Source organism: Brienomyrus brachyistius, chromosome 6, assembly GCF_023856365.1.
Source record: "Brienomyrus brachyistius isolate T26 chromosome 6, BBRACH_0.4, whole genome shotgun sequence".
NCBI classification, from domain to species: Eukaryota; Metazoa; Chordata; class Actinopteri; order Osteoglossiformes; family Mormyridae; genus Brienomyrus; species Brienomyrus brachyistius.
Genome location: NC_064538.1, coordinates 20,528,277 through 20,550,386, shown reverse-complemented (window position 1 = coordinate 20,550,386; position 22,110 = coordinate 20,528,277). Strand labels below are relative to the sequence as shown.

General features: G+C 47.2%; 1 protein-coding gene across 3 annotated transcripts in view; it reads left to right on the top strand.

The window, feature by feature from the left end:
- src (v-src avian sarcoma (Schmidt-Ruppin A-2) viral oncogene homolog) overlaps positions 1 to 21,907 on the top strand; it is a 36,391-nt gene extending 14,484 nt beyond the window's left edge. The window contains exons 2-13 of one of the 3 annotated variants that reach the window (XM_049016851.1): positions 7,478 to 7,738; positions 8,404 to 8,503; positions 10,849 to 10,866; positions 12,609 to 12,707; positions 13,129 to 13,232; positions 14,831 to 14,980; positions 15,366 to 15,521; positions 15,771 to 15,950; positions 16,070 to 16,146; positions 16,567 to 16,720; positions 17,112 to 17,243; positions 17,519 to 21,907. In XM_049016851.1, coding sequence (XP_048872808.1) covers positions 7,486 to 7,738; positions 8,404 to 8,503; positions 10,849 to 10,866; positions 12,609 to 12,707; positions 13,129 to 13,232; positions 14,831 to 14,980; positions 15,366 to 15,521; positions 15,771 to 15,950; positions 16,070 to 16,146; positions 16,567 to 16,720; positions 17,112 to 17,243; positions 17,519 to 17,727 — 1,632 coding nt within the window. In that variant the 5' untranslated portion in view covers positions 7,478 to 7,485 and the 3' untranslated portion in view covers positions 17,728 to 21,907. Of the gene's footprint in view, positions 1 to 7,477; positions 7,739 to 8,403; positions 8,504 to 10,848; positions 10,867 to 12,608; positions 12,708 to 13,128; positions 13,233 to 14,830; positions 14,981 to 15,365; positions 15,522 to 15,770; positions 15,951 to 16,069; positions 16,147 to 16,566; positions 16,994 to 17,111; positions 17,244 to 17,518 lie in introns of those variants that run through there. The other 2 variants (XM_049016853.1, XM_049016854.1) reach the window with 2 other exon arrangements.
- Positions 21,908 to 22,110: the final 203 nt, after the last annotated feature.

The following is a 22,110-nucleotide window of genomic DNA, read 5'->3' as shown; positions in this document are numbered from 1 at the left end:
CCGCGTTCTTCTGTCTTGGTATTAGATACCAAGGGTGCAGCTGTCCCCACCCAGAATAACCCCCCCCCTGCCAGCCTGTGCTCTGCTGCAGCCAGCATATCGAGGTGGCCGGGGGCCACTGACGTGAGGCCCCCGCTGACAGTCTGTGGCTCTGCGTCAGCCTGCCGTTGCCTTAAACAATCCTTCCCAAGACGGTCCTGTCAGCATCTGCAGTTTTTTTAACTGTCCCCTGGGATCGGTCACCTCTCTGTAGGGCCATGTTACCAAAATGAGCAGCGTCCTCCAGGATGACCAGGAGCAGAGGGGTGCAGAGCTGCTCATCCAAAGTTTTCCTAGATGCTGCTAAATCAAGGTTTCACCGTTGCTTCGACACTGGCCCCCACTGGGATCTGATTGGCTCCTTCAGTGCCCCCTCCCCTGTCATTCACCAATCCAAAACTGGCTAATCAGACGGTTGGCCCGCCTATCACTTATCTTATATTCACTCTTACCTTGTGCTGCCATGTAACGAAACCAGGTTTTTGCTTTAAAAGCTAACGGCAGAGTATTCGCCGGTCCCTCACGGAGGGCAGCGGGTTCGTGTCGGCTGTAGGTCAGCACAGACACAATCGTGGACGTCGGTTCTGCATATGGACCACGGAGGCTCGCTTTTGCCTCATGCCTTTGGCCTCTCATGCCATTCCTTAGCGGGAACTGATCCTACTAACCTCAAGCACCGTTCACTGGGGAAAGGTCACCTCAGACTCATAGTGTCGGTCTGGTTTTGAGGAACGGTGTATGTGGGGGCCCTTATCTATATTGTGTTTATATGCAGGCTTCTTACCATCAGGGGTTTGTACGGGGTCGGAGGCAGAGGGGCACCAGGTCTAGCCGAAAGCTGATTGGTCTCTCCTCTGTCACTCACCAATTAAAAACGCATTTGACTAATGTTAAGGTTGCTCTCACTTTATGAATTATACCCTCCCTTATGACAACCCCCCCCCCCAAAAAAAAGTCCTGTTTACTGTGACTTACTACCGTATACAGAGCCTATGACCTTTGACCCCTTTTATCTAATGGGATCGTTAGATCCGGCTATGTCATCTGACTATTAACAGACACGAAAGCCAAACAAAACGACACGCAGATTAATTGCAGCCTTTGAAGTACTGTTCCTCAAGCAGTGGGATTGTCATAAGCCAGGCCTTCCCTGGTGGTGTGTGTGTGTGTCTGTGTGTGTGCGTGTTTTGGAATGCAGGGGATGCTGCCATGGTAACCCCAGGTCTCTAACACAGTAAATATTTACTCCAGTTACTCTCCCCCGAGTGGCGGCTTTGGGGGCCACGGCAGGCAGGTTAACACGCGGGCACACCCCCATCGGCCTTCTCGTGAAGGACGGAGAAGCGTGAAGGGGTTGGGCCCCCCCATGTCTCTCGTTTGACTTTGCTCGCTGTTCCCTCGCATGTCCGTTGGGGTTCGTCACGCCTCGAGCACGTACCTGTTTTGCCAACTCATTTCAGTGATCCTGAGTCACCGACGACTCACAAACTAAACAGAGTCTGAAACTCTGGTTTTTCCAGGCCCCCCCCCCCCCCCCCAGCCCACCTGATGGGGCACAACTCAGTGTGTCGTAGCGAGATGGGGGATGTCACAGCTGTGCACCTGGGGGTGTATTTACAGGTGACAGGGGCATAACCGAAGGCTAAATTGTAAATTGCAAACCAATTCAAAACGTATCATTGGCTTATGGTAAGGCTGGCCTCTATGTATGAATTATGATTTATGGTCCCTCGAATTCTCTCCTCCACCCTCCCCCCCACATCAGGGGTTGGGGGGCCGGCTAACGAGGGGGCATTAATTAGAAAGGAGCAGGTTAATTCTGTCCCTGTGTGTCTGATCCTAAATCTCAGCCGGTGCTTCACTGGTTGCTGGGGCCCCTCGACCGAACACGGGGCCCCACTGAGGGCCGCAGATACCACCAGAAGGGCGCCTCTGCTTAACTGGTTGTGACATTTGCCCCCCACCCCCCGGCCGTATCCGTGGTGACGTATCGCTCCGCTTCCGTGTGCCGGCACTCCCGTTATCCCAGATTCCCCAATTCCCTGCTCCGGTCGCATCATCAGGCCAGGTCAGGACGGTTTCTACCGTGAGCACCCACCCCCCCCCACCCCCCCCCCCCCCCCCCCCCCCCAGCGCCAGCTGGCCGCTCACCGACACCATGGCTTTATGGGTAATACTTCAGGTGTCCTACTTGCTGAGCAAGTGCTGCTGTCAGGAAACTAATTTGAGTCTCTGGGCCACCGAGGACAGCGAAGGAGGAAATTACCGGAAGGTGCAAGGAAAGAAGGGCCGTCAAAATCGAATGAGCCTGAGTTATCTTTGGGGTAGTGGGTTTGAACCTGAGGTGTGTGTGTGGGTGTGTGTGTGGGTCTGGGTCTATCTGTCAGGGTAGTGTGTGCATGTCAGGGAGTGTATATGTATGTGTGTATCTGTTACATAAGAAATTTATAAATGAGGTGGCCATTAAGCTTTTTTGGGGGAAGTTAGTCTATATGTGTGTGTTTGTGAGCCTGTGTGTGTATATCTGTGAGGCTGTATGTAGGATTGTGTGTGTGTGTGTGTGTGTGTGTGTGTGTATCTGAGCCTGTTTGTTGGGAGGGTGTGTGTGTATCTGTGAGCCTGTTTGTTGGGAGGGTGTGTGTGTATCTGTGAGCCTGTTTGTTGGGAGGGTGTGTGTGTATCTGTGAGCCCGTTTGTTGGGGGGGTGTGTGTGTATCTGTGAGCCCGTTTGTTGGGAGGGTGTGTGTGTATCTGTGAGCCCGTTTGTTGGGAGGGTGTGTGTGTATCTGTGAGCCCGTTTGTTGGGAGGGTGTGTGTGTATCTGTGAGCCCGTTTGTTGGGAGGGTGTGTGTGTATCTGTGAGCCCGTTTGTTGGGAGGGTGTGTGTGTATCTGTGAGCCCGTTTGTTGGGAGGGTGTGTGTGTATCTGTGAGCCTGTTTGTTGGGAGGGTGTGTGTGTATCTGTGAGCCCGTTTGTTGGGAGGGTGTGTGTGTATCTGTGAGCCCGTTTGTTGGGAGGGTGTGTGTGTATCTGTGAGCCCGTTTGTTGGGAGGGTGTGTGTGTATCTGTGAGCCCGTTTGTTGGGAGGGTGTGTGTGTATCTGTGAGCCCGTTTGTTGGGAGGGTGTGTGTGTATCTGTGAGCCCGTTTGTTGGGAGGGTGTGTGTGTATCTGTGAGCCCGTTTGTTGGGAGGGTGTGTGTGTATCTGTGAGCCCGTTTGTTGGGAGGGTGTGTGTGTATCTGTGAGCCCGTTTGTTGGGAGGGTGTGTGTGTATCTGTGAGCCCGTTTGTTGGGAGGGTGTGTGTGTATCTGTGAGCCTGTTTGTTGGGAGGGTGTGTGTGTATCTGTGAGCCCGTTTGTTGGGAGGGTGTGTGTGTATCTGTGAGCCCGTTTGTTGGGAGGGTGTGTGTGTATCTGTGAGCCCGTTTGTTGGGAGGGTGTGTGTGTATCTGTGAGCCCGTTTGTTGGGAGGGTGTGTGTGTATCTGTGAGCCCGTTTGTTGGGAGGGTGTGTGTGTATCTGTGAGCCCGTTTGTTGGGAGGGTGTGTGTGTATCTGTGAGCCCGTTTGTTGGGAGGGTGTGTGTGTATCTGTGAGCCTGTTTGTTGGGAGGGTGTGTGTGTGTTTGGAGGGTTCGGCTGGTGATAGAAGCAGCTTTTCCTGTGACTCGTCTCTCCGATGCCGAATGCATCCAGGGTAAGAACTCGGCCAGCTGTTTGCGCCAACGTCGTCTCCGGCTGACGTCAGACGGGGCCCCGGGGCCTGATGGGCAGCCCCAATGTGGGCCACCACCACTGCGCCTTGCGCTGCGGGAGGGAGGCGCAGCGGGGGCAGGATGCCTCTGTATGAGGTGGACAGCGCCACCCCCTGGTCTGCTCCTCCAGAAAATAAGCCCTTTATGAAAAACATCATGCTGGTTTTATATACCATGTCAGCTTTTGGAATGGGGAGTTAATTTAGTTTCTTCATGCCTCCATACTGAACTTTATTTGGTCCTGTTTGGGATGGGGGCTTCGATCCGAACAGGTGGTGGATAAGCAGAAAAGTTACAGAGCGGGACCGGCTGGGTCATACTGAGAGCAAATCGATAGCACCCCCCCCCCCACCCGACTAGCCCCTGTGGGACTGAGGATGGATGATAACGAACAAAGCAGATGTAAGTGCCCCCCCTGTCACCTCACGAGTAATCCCATCTCCGGGCAGTATCACGTCAGCAGCAGCCAGGCTGATCTTTCCTCAGGGGGGGGTGCCAGTAAGCGTTTTCCGGGACGTCGTGTGCCCCCCACCCATCCACCGTTTACTGGGGAGGGGTGAAGGAAGCTATGAGCAGGTGGACATGGTGCTGGAACATGGTGAAATTAAACACCTTTTCCCTTTCAGCCTGGGCACTGGTGGAAGGAGGGGGGGGCTCTCATACATTAGATTTATTTTTTTTTGGTCACAGAAGCCCACGCCCTCCACCAGGGGAGCTGTCTGAATGTGTTGTGTGTTTTTATGTGTTGTACTGTAAGACTGCTGCTCAGAGAATTCCCACTGAGTCCGAATAATTCCAGAACTGGGGGGGGGGCTCTCCCTCATTTTCGTGGCGATCCGCCTTGCCCTCGATGCCCTGTCAGCTGCCTGGCAACACGCCCGGCCGCCCTATGACACGTCTCAATTACGCCCCTCCTGGTGGCCTGCAACGAGGACCTTTGTGTGGGGCCGGATGCTAACTCTCGCTGCGTCTGACAAAGCTTGGCAACCATAAAGCGAATAAATATTCACATTTAATGGCTCTAATAAGCTTTAATCCCGCTCGTCATTGGAGCCGTGTCGAGAGGGAGTGGTGTCCCATGTCCCTCCGCTGGGGGAGGGATGAACGTGCCTGGGGTGAGCAGAGCAGAGGCTGCCCTCTGGGCCGGGCTATTGAACGCCCTGATCTCATTGACCCGTCTGGCCACTGTCACACTCAGCCTGTCTGCGATACAAAAACATGCCCTCTGGGTGTGTGTGCTTTTTTAATTTCATTTTGTTTTCTGAGTCTAAGGCCACCTTGACCCATCGTGTCAAAGGACCTTGGGGGGGGGGTGGTGGTGGTGAAAGAATCTCATTTAGCCCAAAGCCCACTGTGTGACTTTGTCTTTGAATCTCCCTTTAACCGCCCAGGCACCCATGGGTTTTGGGTTATAAGGCTCACGGCCACTGGGGCGGGGTTCCTATTTCAGGCCACGCCCAACAGCCAATCCCAAGTGACCTTATTGACTCAGTCATGCTCAGACATGGTCAGTGACAGACAGTTTAAGGTGGATCACCTGAACTAGAGAGGTGTGCTGTTTCAGACCAAAAACGGTTTGTCCTAGTTTTATATCTTTATGATTTTTTTTTTGTCATGTGACCATGCTCTCTGATGAGAAGGTCCTAGCAGCTGCGTACTCCCAACGTCAGTCCCCCTGAGATGTATAGAGCTCAGAGAAGCCTCAACACAAAATGGTGTAACGCCTGAAAGTAAAACTTCCCTTAAATGGTATAGAAAGGTAAATCCGACATGTAAAAGGGGACCGACACGTACCCTGGTGTGATCGCTGGCTGCAGCTCCACCGAGTGGTGGTGAGCGAATGAAACGCAGTGTGGTCATGGGGGCGACAGGCTTCACCGGAGTTGCTGCTGGGAAGCTGGTCATACTGGGAAAGGATCTGTGTTGAGATATTCCAGAGCAGAAAGCCTACTGGTCTGGCATTTGGGCAGATAACCACGACATCCATGTGAGGTTCAAAGTATTAATCGGGTTTTTAATGACTTTTTGAAGATGGATGGAACAGCTTCCTGGCCGTACTGATGATCTCTGTGTTGGACGATTTCTGATTGGCTAATCCAGATCTTGATGCCCCTCCCCCCAGTAAACTTTTTTACCAGATCTTCCTTTGGGTGACTTGAGCATCTTCCCAGTCTTCCCCAGCTCTGGTTATTCCCAGCTCTGGCTCATGCCCCCTCCCAGCCCAAAAAAGGTTATTTTTCCATCCTCTTTTATCCTTGGTGACCAGCTGATGTATCTACAGGTTCAGATCCTCATCTAATGACATCACATTGCTTTTTTTATTATTATTATTTTATTTGGCAGATGCTTTTGTTTAAAGCGACCTACAAGAGAAAGCTTTGGGTCAGGGAGCAGGGTCTAGGCATGCACCGGAGAGGGTAGGATTCAGAAACCAAAACGATTATACGACCACTTTGCTGATTTACAGGATTCAAACCCACAACCTCCTGGAATCTGGCACAGAGCCCTTAACTCATTGGGTGGGGAAGCGAACTTAACAGGTGCCTTTAGATGCTATTGAGAGCATCTGTTTTTCTCCTGTTCTCAGATTCCAAGCACCATTTGTGCACTTCCTGTCTGTAAATAAATACTTTTACTCACCCTCCCCACCCCGCCTTCTCTTGGCGGGCTGACAGGTGCTGCCCACGTTCTTAGCGGTTCTCCCACGTGTCAGGTCTCTGCGGCTGCCGTTGTAATTAGGAGACGGTGCTTTCAGGGGTCCCTCAGTGCAGGCAAGCGCTTATAATAGAGCACAGGGAAGTGTCGAGGCCCGACGGCCCTCGCCGTTACAGCAATTAAGCATTGAATTAGGTTGTCTCAGCAATTAAGGTTGACAGCAATTAAGCTGTGAATGAGGTTGTCTCCCCCTGATGTGAGAGCTGTTTTTAGAATTAGTCTTTCCTTTCTATTTCCAAACTTTCTCCCGTCTCTCTCTCCCAGGATGGGGGTGCACTGCCGTCTTAGATTCCTTTGACAGTGATAACTTGCCATTTCGGATGCCGGAACCTGGGTAAAAGAGGGTAGATTGGGGTCGCGACCCGGGAGGTGGGGGGATACATGGTGCTGCTCTCTTCTTTGATCTGATTTGGACTGTAGCACTTCTGGTCAAGGTGACCATCGCAGATCGTCCTACAGCTTTGTGGGGCAGGTGGACATTTTGCTGTTCAGGATGGGAATCCGTGTTTTCAAACGAAATGCTATGAGATTTACTTTGTTGTTTGGACATCAGTGCAAGGATTCCGAGCAACTGGGAATGTTGAAAGAGTTTGATGCAGGAGAAATAAAGAAGAAAGGAGGAGAGGAGAAGAAAAAGATGTTTAATTGGTTTACATTTTATACATTTATCAGGCACTTATCCAAAGGTGACTTTTTTTTTGAGTGAGTTTGTGTGTGTGGTGTGTGTGTGTGTAAGTGTGTCCGTCCGTCCGTCTGTCCCTGGAGCAATTGGGAGTTAAGGGCCTTGCTTAGGGACCCAAAGGTGAAATTCTGCTGAACGTAAAATTTGAACCGACGACTTTCCGGTCACCTTCTAATATGTGGGTGGGTAAGAAGTAAGCTTGGTACATAGAGATGCCTCTATGTGTGGTGGGGCTGCTGGGTGTGATGTCACTGTGTCACATAACATTACCCTGCTTGTGCCGCAGGCCCGACAATGGGGGCGACCAAAAGCAAACCCAAGGAGCCGGGCCAGCGTTCCCGTAGCTTGGACGGGACCATCGGCCCCTGCGGTGGCGGGGGGCACCACCTGAGCCCCGGGCCGCAGTCCCTGACGCCCACGCGGAGTCCGGGCAGGGACGGCACCCGCCGGGGCACTCAGCCACTGGTCAGCAACGCAGAGCTCGCCCTCTTTGGGGGGGTGGACCACCCTGGGACCATCACCTCCCCACACAGAGGACAGCTAGCAGGTACGGTCGTGCTGGAGTAGGGTCAACGTGGAAATGCTGTCATGGCGACAGCGATGTGTCCTTTAACATGACTGCTAATGTACATAACAGGATAATAGGAAGAAAGATAAAAAATTATCTACAGTGTCTTAAATTGTCTTTAAAAAGCAGCTTTACTATATGAAAGTGTTTTGGTTTTTTCTAATAATAGTTTTATAGTAATATAAGTATACTCAATATCTGTAAAAGTAATTAGACTGGCTGAGAGGATCTTTAAATTTCCCTCATTACTGGTGAGTAATTGCTAACGTGCAAGTTTGCAAGTTTAAGGGGGGGGATGTCTTGAGCCGGTCATAGCCCCTCAAGTCGCTCATTCTATGTGCTTGTAATAAATTGTTTTTTTTTTTTTTTTAAACAATCAGGAAACGTTATGCAGTGTGGATAATTGGTCATTTTGCTGCTGTTTTTTTGCTCCAAAGATTAATCTTAGTTGCACACAGATATGCAAACCTTGTGCATGCATACAAAATAATTAATAAATTGCAGTGCTTTAAATGATCCATGTTTGTGTATGTTTGCACACAGTTCTGCTTAATGAGTTTGTGATTGCGCTTGAAATTTCTGCATGTAAATGGAATAAATGTTTATCAGTGAGCTCTCACTGCTGTTCTTCCCACCACCTGCAGGGGGAGTCACCACTTTCGTGGCACTGTATGACTACGAGTCACGCACAGCCGCAGACCTGTCTTTCAAGAAGGGCGAGCGCCTGCAGATCGTCAATAACACGTAAGGATCCAGTGATACACAAACAGAGCTCTGCAGTGCCCTCCAGTGCCCATCTTGTGGGCCTTCTGCCAGCCGGCATCTCTGCCTTTCCTCACCCCTCGTATCGCCGACTGGCCCTGCCTGTATCTCAGGCTCCCTCCGTGAGCTGGTTGCCGTAGAAACAGGCTTTGGTCCAAAACAAGCCCTTTCCGAGTTCTTGTCTTGAAATACACTGAGTGGCCACTTTATTAGCCGCTCCTGTATAATGGCACCTCGCCCCCATAAGAGGCTGAATTAGACGGGGCATTGACTCTGTGAGATGTCTCCGCAGAAACGCTGACCCGCCGCGATTCCACCCACTCCCATTGCTGCCACAAATTAGTCGGTGGCAGCTTTTTAACTGTGGCTGGCCCATGGCATGTCACCTCATGGCCGTGTGATTGACCCTGGAACTTCTTGGAACCATTCCCATATAGTGGGAGCACTGCCCCGGCTCCTGGAACCGTTCCCGTTTGGTTGGAGCGCTACCCTGGCTCCTGGAGTCGTTCCCATGCAGTTGTATCACCATCTCGCTGAATAAGCTCGTGCTGCTCCCCCCCCCCAGCTTTTGTCTTCCTTAATCCTTTGTAACAGTCCATTTTTTCCCCCCAAATTTTAGGCTGCTGCCCCCTTATTATCACCCCAGCCAGTGTCGACTAATCTTGTCTCCCGATGCACATCTCCCAATAAATCAAAACCAGCTTGTTTCGCTGTTCGATTTTGGAAACATTTGGTCACTCACCCGAAATTCCCCAACATTATAATAGAGTATGAGACCGATTTGCATTACATGATAGTCATGCAGATAAATTACCAGGTCACCTGAACAGTGGGTGGAGCATTTCAAATGAGTGGCTAAACATTTCCGGGATCAGACTGTGGGTCCGGTTGCTTTTGGATACCAGACAAACCGCCACCCAGACGACCATTACAGCCACTTTTAATGCACCTCCTCTGGTACGGCTGCTGCTTTCGGCGGTCAGTCAGCTCATCGTGACCCGTGTTTTACTCCGCTCTGCCTTCTGCGGCAAGTGGGCCCTGACCAATCACAGGCCTGGAATTTTCTGGACGCATGTGTTTTGTTTCTTATTTTTACATTTTTTTCTGCGGCTAGTGAGCCACTCTCGCCACACTTACTGCGCCGTGGTGTGTGAGAGTCCCAGGGGGCGCAGTTTCTGCAGCCGCCCTGCCAAATGCCTCCATCTTCTCTCCTGCTTGTTCTCCCTCTGATCCCTGGGCACCTGCCTGGCCGCTTTAAATAGCACAGCGATGAGCATGTGACGCTCACTGACTGAGCAGTCCGTTTTCTAGGGCGGCGGGGGAGGGGGGCTGTGCTTAATAAGGGCCATGTGGTGTGTGTGTGTGTGTGTGTGTGTGTGTGTGTGTGTGTGTGTGTGTGTGTGTGTGTGTGTGTGTGTGTGTGTGTGTGTGTGTGTGTGTGTGTGTGTGCGTGCGCGCGGGCGGGCGGGCATTTTACTTCACACACAGGAAGTTCACCGCCGATGTATATATGTGTTACATCCTGGTTCACTGATGTAGGTAAATCATTTCCCTTCTGTTCTGGGTCATTGGAGACATTGAACATTTTATTTATTTAGCCAACGCTTTCATGCAGAGTGATGTACAATTGAAAGCAGGGTCACGCAGCCCCTTGAGCAACTGGGGGTTTAGGGCTCAGGGGTCCGACGGCGAGACCACTTTACCGACCAGGGGATACTCCTGTGTGCACACTCACCCTGACAGCAGGCTGATGGAGAAGCTCTGAGCCTTTCTAGTGGTCGGTGGGGCCTCTTATTCAGGTCTCCGCAGTGGGTGATGTCCTCAGGCACAAGACCCTCCAGGCTTCCTGTTTCTGTGTGACTCCTCTGAAACATCTGTGCCTGGCTAACTTACCTGCTCAGCTACATTCTCGTCTTTGAGTGCGTTTGCTTTCCTCAGCAGGCTTTCCTGACACGGACACTGACCCAGACTACGCCTGAAGCACTAAATTACGTCTCTAAGCCTCACGCTATCTATGCACACGGGTGTGTCTGACCTCCCCTTACCTACAGACTGCCCTGTGGTGCTTGCCACAGAGACTCTGTTGGTGGTATTTTTGGTCCATCTGATTGGACTCATGTGCTGTTTATGAAACGAGACATTCCTTGGGAAACTGGAAAGTGGGGTGTTGTTTTGTAATGGGGGGGGGGGGGCTTCTGTTCTCTTCTCTGCAATGTCGGGTCTGCTTTGCTTGTGTTCTTCTGCTCTAATGCCTGCGATTTGTTTTTTCTAACCACTCTCTACCCCAACCCCTCTCTCCCACCTTTCTGCTGCATGGTGTAATTTAGGAGAAAGTTGAACTGCAGGTTGGTATGTTTACTCTCTTATATCCGTTTCCACCTGTCCTTGGTTCATGGAGTGTGTGTGTGTGTGTCTGAGAGAGAGAGAGAGAGAGAGAGAGAGCGTGCCCGTGTGTCTGTGTGAGTGCGTGTGTGTGTTTTGGATGCCATGCTCTGTCAGCCCATACTCTCTCTCCTCCTATGAGGTCTCCCATCGTAACAGTGTCAGCGCCCAAAATAGCACGAGTCCTGCTCCGAACTGGGGTTGCTGCCATCATGCTGGTCCGCCATTGAGATTTTCCCTCATTTTCTGCGTAGACAGTGTTTCTCCTTAAAAATCTCCTTCTGCCATTCCACCACTCATGAGCGCATGGTCATTTAGCTGTATAGCGTCCATCCTCCTGTGCCTTGGCCTTCTGAAGTCACACCATCCTAGGTATTCTTTGGGAGTATGAAAGTATAATTTTACAGATTGGTCATGCTGAAATACACTGACTGCATTTTACTTGTAGCTATAGTCATTTTATCTTATACATCAATCTATAGATGGACAAAAATGATTGACCTCAGTGTCCTGTAATGATTAATTTCATGACGATTCACACAGTTTAGTTCAACATTTGTTCTTCCTGTGATTTCACTACTGTTTAGACTCACCAGTTCATTCTTTGATGTGGATCTTCCAGACTTAGTTGGCATTGATTCTAGGCTCTTGGGTTGAAGTTCAACAGCTAGAACACAGCGTTACTCTTTCCGGCTTCAGTTGAGGCCTACCCAGAGAAGCAGAATTCAGCAGTATAGCTGTATGGTAGAACTATCACCAAGCCAGCACCTGTTATTTTATATCTTGATAGGTATCTGTAGGCCATGATATCTATTCATCCATCTTCGGTAACAGATTGTTCCATCCTGGTTTATGGTGAGCAGCCAATCCCAAGAAGGACAGAGCATTAGCCGGAGCACAGGCTGGACAGGATGCCAGTAGATCATGTTAGCCACTAAAATGGATAAATGAAATAGCAGTTGAAATTAGCCAATGAATCATTCCGTTTAGCCAAAGAGCTGGCTAGCTTGACTGGTTCGAGATTCCTGCTGTGGTGCTGAAGGACTTTTTTTCCCAGAATTTCCCCCTCCTGGGATCAATAAAGTTCTTCCTGTCTTATCTTAGACTTAAAAACAACCACTACTTCAGCAGAATCATACAAAAAAAACAGAAAAGTTTACTACTGCAGAATAGTTGGTATTCCTCAACTACAAAGAATATCTCAGAATGTATCACTGAAAAATATTAAGTGACCTTTTAAGGTCATAAGTATTTGTTCTACTTTGGTTAACAGTGCACCACTGACAAAATTTGGATCATCTAGCTACCTAAAATCACATAAGTTCACATAAGAGAATTTGAAGAACTTTCTTGTAAATAGTTCCAATAACCTTTATGGTGTCAAACCACAGAACTGCCTCTTTTTTATGTGATGCACTGAACAATGAACTGAATGAAATGTCTCAGAACTGCCTTGAAGAGCAGCACTTTTATAAGTTACCTTTGTCATAGATTGAATACAAAACTGCACATCCTGGTGTAAGTAAACACAGGTGTAGCAGGTGATGCACATGACTAGAATTCTTAAACTTGGATGTTTTTCTGTATTTTATGCCTAGTTTGGGCTATTCAGGTGGAAGATGAACAGTAACGTTTGAAAAAGGAATCACAGAGTAGTGAGGAGAGCGAGTTTGGCAGTGTGTTTACTGTGTCTTTGTGTTTACAGAGAAGGGGACTGGTGGCTGGCTCGATCCCTCACTTCAGGACAAAGCGGATACATTCCCAGCAACTACGTTGCTCCTTCGGACTCGATCCAAGCAGAAGAGTAAATCTCAGCCTTCTCTCTCTTTTGATCCTTTTGTTTTTTAATGACACGTTACCGAAAAGCACCGTAGATGAACATCACTGAAGGAGTTTACCCTCTTTCCCATAATGCTGCTTGCTTTTCACACCAAAGTCCTGCCAATATTAAAGCATTTTTCAAAACACGATGATAGAAAGGTGACAGGAGTCTCATTGAGTAAAATGGAAATTCAAGCTCTCACAAGAACCACACTTAGAAGGAAGCAGACAGTCTGAAGCGTCACACAGGCCATATGCTGCTTTTGTCCAGCCAGGTTTGAAGCTTCACATACTTTTGCTACAAAAAAAAAAAACATTATGGAGTAGAATGAGTGTGAAGACAGACAGGCAGGCAAACGGGCACCTTCAGATTTTCTCACAGCTTCTGCTGTCGTCGGCTACAGGTGGTATTTTGGCAGCATCACCCGCCGGGACTCGGAGAGGCTGCTGCTGAGCTTGGAGAACAGGAGAGGCACCTTCCTCGTGAGGGAGAGCGAGACCACAAAGGGTGAGTGTGGCCTTAATTAAGAGTAGATACCTTAAGCCAAAATGGTCTTCTCACTATCTCGGCTCTTTATACCATCAAGAGGAGAATTCAGTGTGGATTGCCGTTACACTACGGAGCAGAGGAAGGGCCCAGCCTACACTCCACAAAACTTTCCTACGTCATGTGACAAAGTCACATGAGTTCAGGGTTTGAGGGGCTTAACGATGACCTAAATATGTGTCAGAAACAACCCAGTGGGCTTAATAAGTGTTCCAAAATACACAAGAAATCCACTGAATATAGAGATGATATACTTTTTCAGTTCGTCGGAACATTTTTGCTGCAGGTCTGAGCTGCAGCCATAGATGTATAACTCTGCTGATGTTTGCGTCAGATGTTGCAGCCAGAAATGAGACGGGAAGTTTATGGAAACATTCCTTTTAAAAGTGCAAATTCGTCTAGCATCCCTTATCAGTGTAGGTCAGTAGGCCAGGGGAATGAGAATAAGGGCTGTGGAGACAGTTCAAGAGGCTAAGGGACAAAGCAGTGGGATCCTTGCAGGGTCGGGCCAGGGGTGAGTCCTTGTTGACAACAAAGGATTGAAGGGGCAGGCAACTGAGGCAACAGACTGAAGGAGAGGGACATAAGTAGGTCACTGTTCAGCCAGCCTGCATAACTACTGGGCAACTCTCCCCCGAAGTGAAATTGAAAAGCAGGGTGACTACAGAAGTCAGTCCGTTTTCTGCTCAGTCTGTATGGCACCCCCAAGTGATCAGTAGAGCAATAACAAGTATTGGTGCCTGCATGTACTGTATATTTATATTTATTTAACAGCTTTTGTCCAGGAATTAAGGCAGATATTGTGTGGACTACACTCCTCATTTCATTGTGAATTCAGAGTTTTCGTGATGGACAAACGCAGAGCCTAAATTTAAGACTTTCAGCTCTCATATTCTCAGAGCAGTGCTTTTGAATATGTTTTAATTCTTTGTACATCTCTAAAAATGACTAGTGTATTGATGTAGTTACTAAAACATTAGAATTTCTTCATCAAAGACTGTTAACCAGACGGATAGATTTGTGAAATGCTTGGTAGAAATGAACATTTTTGGTTTATTTTCCCATTATGAACATCAGGAAAGTAGTTCTCAACAGTGCTGTGTGTGGTGTTTTGAAAATGCAATTCACTCGTTAGAATTCATTCACTTTGACACTCCTTGACCCCATGATGTCATTAAAGCCTGTCCAGTCATTGAGTTTGCATTGTAGGGATTTGCCAGCTGACAGACAGTGTTGAAATCAGACATGCAGAACTTTAGTTATCCAGATTTATAAGATTTATAAGCTAAGATTGCGCCACAAAAATAAATATATCTCCAGTAATGTGAGGGAAATTTAAGCTCCTTCTTCGTGACCCTGACCAGGATAAGCTTCCAGAACTTGGACTGATGAATGGATGGATATTCAGAGGCACTTTGTTAAATAAGACTTTAGGAAAGGTATTCAGCCAGGATAGCTAAATTTGCTTGTTGTACTACAGATTCTAACAATCGGTCACTGAGGAAGTTTGTAAACTCTGTTCTCCCACACCTTTATTTTTATTTTTTGCTCTTTCACAGGTGCCTACTGTCTGTCCGTCCTGGACTATGACAACGTGAAAGGTCTCAACGTGAAGCATTATAAAATCCGCAAACTGGACAGCGGAGGATTCTACATCACGTCACGAATGCAGTTCAGCAACCTGCAACAGCTGGTCATGCACTATCGCAGTGAGTCTGCAGACATGGAAAGGGAGACCATGCAAATTATGAGTGATGGCGCATGGCGGTCACATGACGGTCACAGCTCAGGTCTTTTGAGTCACAAATAAATCCAGACCTAGGATCACTATTCACAGATGCGGACAGTACATATTTATTCAGCACTGGATATAATATAAGGACAAGTTGACCTGCTTATTTAACCGTCTCTTTGAAACTAAAATTATCCTTACATTCACTCGGAACCTTGTCTTAATGCAGAATTAACAGCCAAACATTAAAGAAATTGGTTTCCATATTGTACCTATAGATTGCAGTAGGAAAACTCCATTTGTTGTTGTCTTATACCAGATATTGAAAGCAGGCTAAAAATGCCTGTGTGTCTGTCTTGCAGAGTATGCAGATGGGCTGTGTCACTGCCTGACAGAGGTGTGTCCCGTGCTGAAGCCCCAGACCCAGGGCCTGGCTCGGGACGCCTGGGAGATCCCCCGCGAATCACTGCGGCTGGATGTTAAGCTGGGTCAGGGTTGCTTTGGGGAGGTCTGGATGGGTGAGGGTCTTTCTTTATCACTTTATTTCCACATAAGAGAAACTTTCACAATGTCATTGATACCTGTGTGGGGTTTATCTACTGATACATTTTGCTTATGTTTACAGTCATTCTTACTTTCTAGATGAATCCAGCTGCAATGGATATAATATTTTTCTGACATGTGAAAGTTAACAATTGTAGGTTAATGGATGTGGTGGGTCCGTTCCCTTTATCTGTCTTAATATGCCTGTACCTTTACAACTGAAGGTACGTGGAATGGTACGACGCGTGTGGCTATCAAGACCTTGAAACCGGGAACCATGTCCCCAGAGGCTTTCCTCCAGGAAGCCCAGGTCATGAAGAAGCTCCGGCATGAGAAACTGGTGCAGCTGTACGCAGTGGTTTCTGAGGAGCCCATCTATATCGTCACAGAGTACATGGGCCAAGGTCGGCACCAGAGGCACTTGGGACACACATCTCTGACACATGCCCAGTGGCCCGACTGGCTGAGTCGTGGTGTCTGCAAATTAACAGTAACCAACCAATTCCTGTTCTCGTCCCCTCAGGAAGCCTGCTGGACTTTCTCAAAGGAGAAATGGGCAAGGTGCTGCGACTACCCCAACTAGTGGACATGGCCTCACAGGTTGGTGTCTGAAACTTTTCACTCTTGTTTCTGAGCCATGATTGTAAATACAGAAGCTCCTCTACTTACGAACTTTCAACTTACGAACTTTCAGACATACGAACAAAGAGGACTGTAAGTCCAAATTGTGTTCCTTGGGCTCCCGTTTCATGTCCGGAACATCAATGTTTTTTTCTGTGCGCCAATTCCGCCCAGTACGACTTCTGGCCGCTACTCCCGCCGCGCAGCAGCGTAGCGTGCGTACTCCCAGCATCCTAGTTTTAGTACTTGCGTAAACCCTTAAATGATGTTGAATAACGACTTACGAACATTTCATGTTACGAACGGTGGTTCGGAACGTATCTCACTCGTAAGTATAGGAGCGTCTGTATATGAATTGCCTCAGAAAAGCACAGCGTAACACTCTGGCTGCACCATCAGATCGCCTCTGGAATGGCTTACGTGGAGAGGATGAACTACGTGCACAGAGACCTCAGGGCAGCCAACATCCTCGTGGGAGACAACCTGGTCTGCAAAGTGGCCGACTTCGGCCTTGCACGGCTTATCGAGGACAATGAGTACACAGCCAGACAAGGTTACACACCTAGACGCATCTTATAAGACCCCTAAGTCAACATCTCAGTACTAGTCGAGTTTAAGGAATTATAACTTTTATACAAGCTTGTTTTTCCTTAGCTGAGGTGGTAAGGCAGGGAGGATGGATGTTTAGTGTTAATTTACTACTGTTGAGGGAATAAATATACGTGTTAACATAAATTAAAATCTCAACAGTCTGTTCTGGGCCTTTACCTTTTCATTTATTTTACTTAAGTTGCTATACATATGATATTCAGAATTGTTGCGTGTAGTGGAAGTGTCGTGAGAAGTAATGACCATAATTCAAAGGTATTTCACTCTACTCAAACCGGGCACACAAAAGTTTCTAGAAAGAATACTTTGGCACCTTCTTCACGTCTCGCCACTAGGAGCCAAGTTCCCCATCAAGTGGACCGCTCCGGAAGCTGCGCTGTACGGTCGCTTCACCATCAAATCTGATGTCTGGTCCTTTGGTGTCCTACTGACTGAGCTGGCCACCAAGGGAAGGGTACCATACCCAGGTGAGATGATGCGGATTATTGTAGTTTATTTCCTTTGTTAGTGTTCTGTAGTGGAGTGGCCAAATGTATCCTGACTTATAATCTTTCTCCGTCATTATTAAGAGCCACTTAAATTTTCTGGATCTCATTAAACCTGTTTACTGAGGCAATCTGGCACTGGACAGAACTCCAGCTCTGGAGACAAGTTCTTTGTCAATCACACCATACACTCAACTATAATGGGCCTTGATGGTCAAGTAGAACTTCTTGCTGATGGGTTCCTCCCCGACTCTTAGGAATGGTGAACAGAGAGGTCCTGGAGCAGGTGGAGCGTGGCTACCGGATGCCTTGCCCTGCCGAATGCCCCGAGTCTCTGCATGACCTGATGCTGAGCTGCTGGCGTAAAGAGGCCGAGGAGAGACCCACCTTCGAGTACCTGCAGGGTTTCCTAGAGGACTACTTCACTTCCACGGAGCCCCAGTACCAGCCAGGGGAGAACCTTTAGGGAGGCAGGTCCCATGTAGACTCAATGGCAGATAAGAGTGGGTGTTTAGCTGTGCCCTACCCCCACGAGACCCCTGGCAAGCCACTGCCAATCCCGTTCGGCTCTCTTATCTTATACCACCTACATCCCGAAACTGCCTCTGTCGTGATGTCTGCCGTTGGAAACCGCCACCCCATGCTGGGGGATGAGTTCACTGCTGTATAATCGGAACCCTCAGAATTGGCTGTTTTTTATAATAATTATTATTATTTGTGTGTTGTTTTGGGGTCAGGTGATAGAAACTCTAAACGATTTGACTTTCACATCAACTTATGTCGTGAGTCACAGATCCTCATCGACCTGTGGCCCCTTCCATCCTCAAACCCCGCTCCACCCCTCTGCCCTCAGTCTCCGTCAGGTCTGTTGGCCCTGTCAAGCTTGCGATGAGCCCTACGTTTCTCTGGTGACCACTATCTCCATCCTTGGTGTTGCTCTCACTCTTTCAGATGCACATTTTTTTTTCTTTGACATTTATCTTGTTTTTCTTTTTTTTTGGTTGGGGGGGGGGGGGGGAGTTGCAAAGTGAAAAACAACCCCCCCCCCAGTATCTCCCAGCTCGACAAGGCATTACTGATCTCTGCCATATGAAACACAGGGTCAATATTTAGTCATTTTTTTCCCCCCAGTACTGGATTGACTGGAATTCAGCATTTGTTCAGACCAGCGGCAACGGTAGCTGTCCGTGGGAGGACTGAAGGTGAAGATAGCAGCATCTAGTCACTAGGAGGCTCATGAAGAAGAACGAGGCAGGTGGAGGTGGAGTGGGGGGGGGGGGTACTACTATTTTGTTAGAGCTTCCTCAAAGAAGAACCCACAAGGTTACTGAAAGTCAACAAGAGCTGCTGTGATCAGCCTGTAGGAATTCTGAGAAAACAACCCTGTGAAACTACTGATCAGCCCAGTCCTTTATTAATACTGGGATCCTGCTGCAGATTCTTTTTTTTTTTTGGTGCCAATGAAACTTTTTTTTTTCTTTTGTACTGTCTGCTGTGAAAGAGCGTATTTTTTATCTCGCGGTTTCCTACAAAACCATGTCCGTCCATTGGCAAGCCCCGAGCAGCGGTTCCATATTATCTGAGAATCCCACGCCCCCCCCCCCCCCCCCACTGATTTGACGCTCGTTCCGCTTTGGGCCACCCCTGTGGTTGGGATTCAGGGTGGTGTACTTGCACTTGGGCCGCCTTGGAGGTATAGTGACTGTCCACAAAGTGACCTGCTAATCCCCCTCCCATCTTATGTTTATGCGAGTAAAATGCTCTGTCCCATTCCCCCCAACACACTCCTTTTTGATGGAAATCCTTTCCCTTGTCGATGTTGACTTGAATGTTCTATATAAAAATGTGTCCTAAACGTGTGCCATTTGCAGGCATCATTTTTCTATATTTGACAGAATTCTAGGTCCTGTTACACCGTCCATTAATTTTGAGCTGCACTGAATATTTCTGGGTTTTTTTTCTTCCTTGAAAACACATTTCCAATATTTCTTCAGTCAATCATCCATACCTTTCATTCTCTTCTGCATTTCTCACTGGATCAGCTTCTCTTGATTCAGCCATGACCATTAATAGAGATACAAAATGGCACAAGGGGGCTATTTTGTGTAGATTTGCCTTTGTTTGATTGTCTACAGATGCCTGCAATCCTATATGATTCTGACTACATCACTACACTGCTGATAGACACTGAAAATGGTGCATTAATATTAGCATTCCCCATTCAGGAAGTCAGTGGGTGCAATGTTTTCATGTGTGGCTCTCAAAAATGTTTTATACTTTTAAATTAATAATCTGGATGGATGCACTGGATGTAATCTGACCAGTGTGTTTCACTGGTCATAGAATAGAATAGAACAGCGTTTCCCAACCTGGTTCTTGGGGACACAGAAACGGTCCACATTTTTTGCTCCCTCCCAGCTACCTGTCAGACAGTTCACAATTTTGCTCCCTTCCAGCTTGGGCAATAACGTGGACAGTCTGCAGGTCCCCAAGGACCATTCAGGAAAGCATTGGAATAGAATGTTTTCTTTGTCATGAATTATTCAGCCAGATTCCTGGTGCAGTCATTTAACCGCAGAGAAGGACTTCAGTATGACCAATGAACATGGTCCTGCAAAATCGAATCAGTGACCGAGCTACAACTGTGGACAATCGCAGGACTTTCTCATGATTTTTTTTTGCATTTGTTGCATTTTATATCTGTTCCGGTGTGTCATGATTTAATTTAGATTTTGCTTGACTATGCCTAAAACATCTGCCTTAATTTGCCTTGGAGGTAATTCAATAAATGCCGAATTGATTTTTGTTGTAGCCCGGCAGGGTGAACATCAAATATTTTTAGCTTTCAGTTATGTAATATGATTGGGATTTTTCTGCCATTGATCAGTATGAATACATCTGCATTTATGCAAACGGTTCAGGAGAAGAGGAACCCGTTTCTGACTAAGTCGATTCACTCTGACATCCAAAAGGGTCCCCTTGAAATCCTAAGACCTTTGCAGTTCATTGAACCTGTTTTTGCACCAATTAAATTAAAACTAAATTCCTGTATTTTTGTGCAATCATGAAGAAAGAGCGTCCAGATTATTGGGAACAACCGCAGTGTCATGTAATGTAATAAATCAGGTTGGTAGGGTCTTGCCCTGATATTTAAATGAGGAAAAACGTTTTTGGAATGTTGTTGATGATTGGCTAAATGCAAGAGCTTCTCTACATGCAAGATTGTGTTAGCTGGCATGAAAACATGGTGCAGCTTTTCCTTACTGCAAAATCGGAATGGGTTTGGTTTATTATAAACCACTAGCTATGAAGTCATTGGTTTATGGTTGTGCGTTAGTCATGGAGGTATTTAAAAATATATTCCTTCAGCAGTGTCTAACAAAGTCACTTTTATTTGTGTATGTTTTGCAGATTAAGAACACCATCTGCAGGGCACCATAAGTGGTCTAAAGGTACGAAATGGATAATGATGTAGATCTGACCTTTTCCTGACTTGACACCAACCCTTTTGTGCTGGTCTCTTGGTTTAAGACACTTGAATTTTGGTACTAGATGGGAGTATAATCTCAAAATACTTTGTCTTAGGATATAAAACCTCCTTCTGCCACCACAGAAATGAGGAGTTTGTCATTATGTTCAAATTTAGTTTGCTAGCCTAAAGAAGGTAACTTTGAACTCAAGAAAGTCACCCAAGGTTTTTAAAGGCACCTGTTACAATTGGGAAGTTTTACCATAAAGGTCTATCACAACCGATTCAGTCCATTCATGCATTTTCTGTTACGCTTGTCTCTTGGAAGGTCTGTATAATTCAGTTGTGCTTCTATTGCTGTTACAAAAAGCAAATGTAAGTGGATGTAGTTGGCATCCCCTCCAGGATGTACCCCTAGTTCTGAACTGTTGATTGACATTTCCAGTATTGTTTATTGGTGTTAACTGATTTATTCGGACAGCTGTTTTTTTTTTTTTTTTTTTTTTTTTTGGGGGGGGGGGGGGGGGGCAATGCCAAGGACACTGTCTTTCTCAGTTTGCTTCACAGCATAGGGGTTATGCCATTGTTCATTTTTCCCACTGTAACCTATGCAGTCTGGTTTGTCCTATTCCTCTGTGACCATTTTTCTACTATTACAAATGGACATTAAAGGCAATTATGATCTCAGAACAACAATAATTTTGTAGCAGTCGAATCAGTTCGTTCATTTAAAAAAAACAAACAGAAAACCTAATAAATTGGAATTGTACCTAACAGGCTGCAATGTACCATTTCATGTTGTAATCCTTAAATGTGCAATAAATTTCCTTTTTTTTTGTATTTAAATTGATTAAATACAGTCAGAGGTGTTTTAGTTAAATGCTTCCATATACCTTAAATGCTACTACTTACTGTTAACGTTCTTTACCTATTAAGCTCCCAAGGTAAATAAGAGCCAGAGATCCCAGTTTAATACCACACCTGTGTGAGAAAAGCCTATTATTTAACCCCCCGGCTTTATTTTGTCCTTTAACCTGTGGATTCTGTGTGAGCTGCTTTTTAATGTATGACTTGATAAAGAGCAAAGAGTTGGGAATGGAGAGCACCTCCCAGACATGTGTGGCACATCTTGGAGCTTTGAAAGCAAAGTCAATAAATACCTTCCCCATCAAGGAAATCGGTCACAACACCTTTCTTCGTTGTTGGGAAACCATGACCCAATCTGAAAAATAAGCTGAAAGCCAGTACTGCCAAGAAGTAGATGGCATTGCTATGGAAACCAAAAGCCCAGTGCACAGTTTCCTGCCAAGAGTAGGAAGGCACTTACTGGCTGCATTAAAAACTGGTATAAATTTCCTATCATACCAACATCATTGGAAA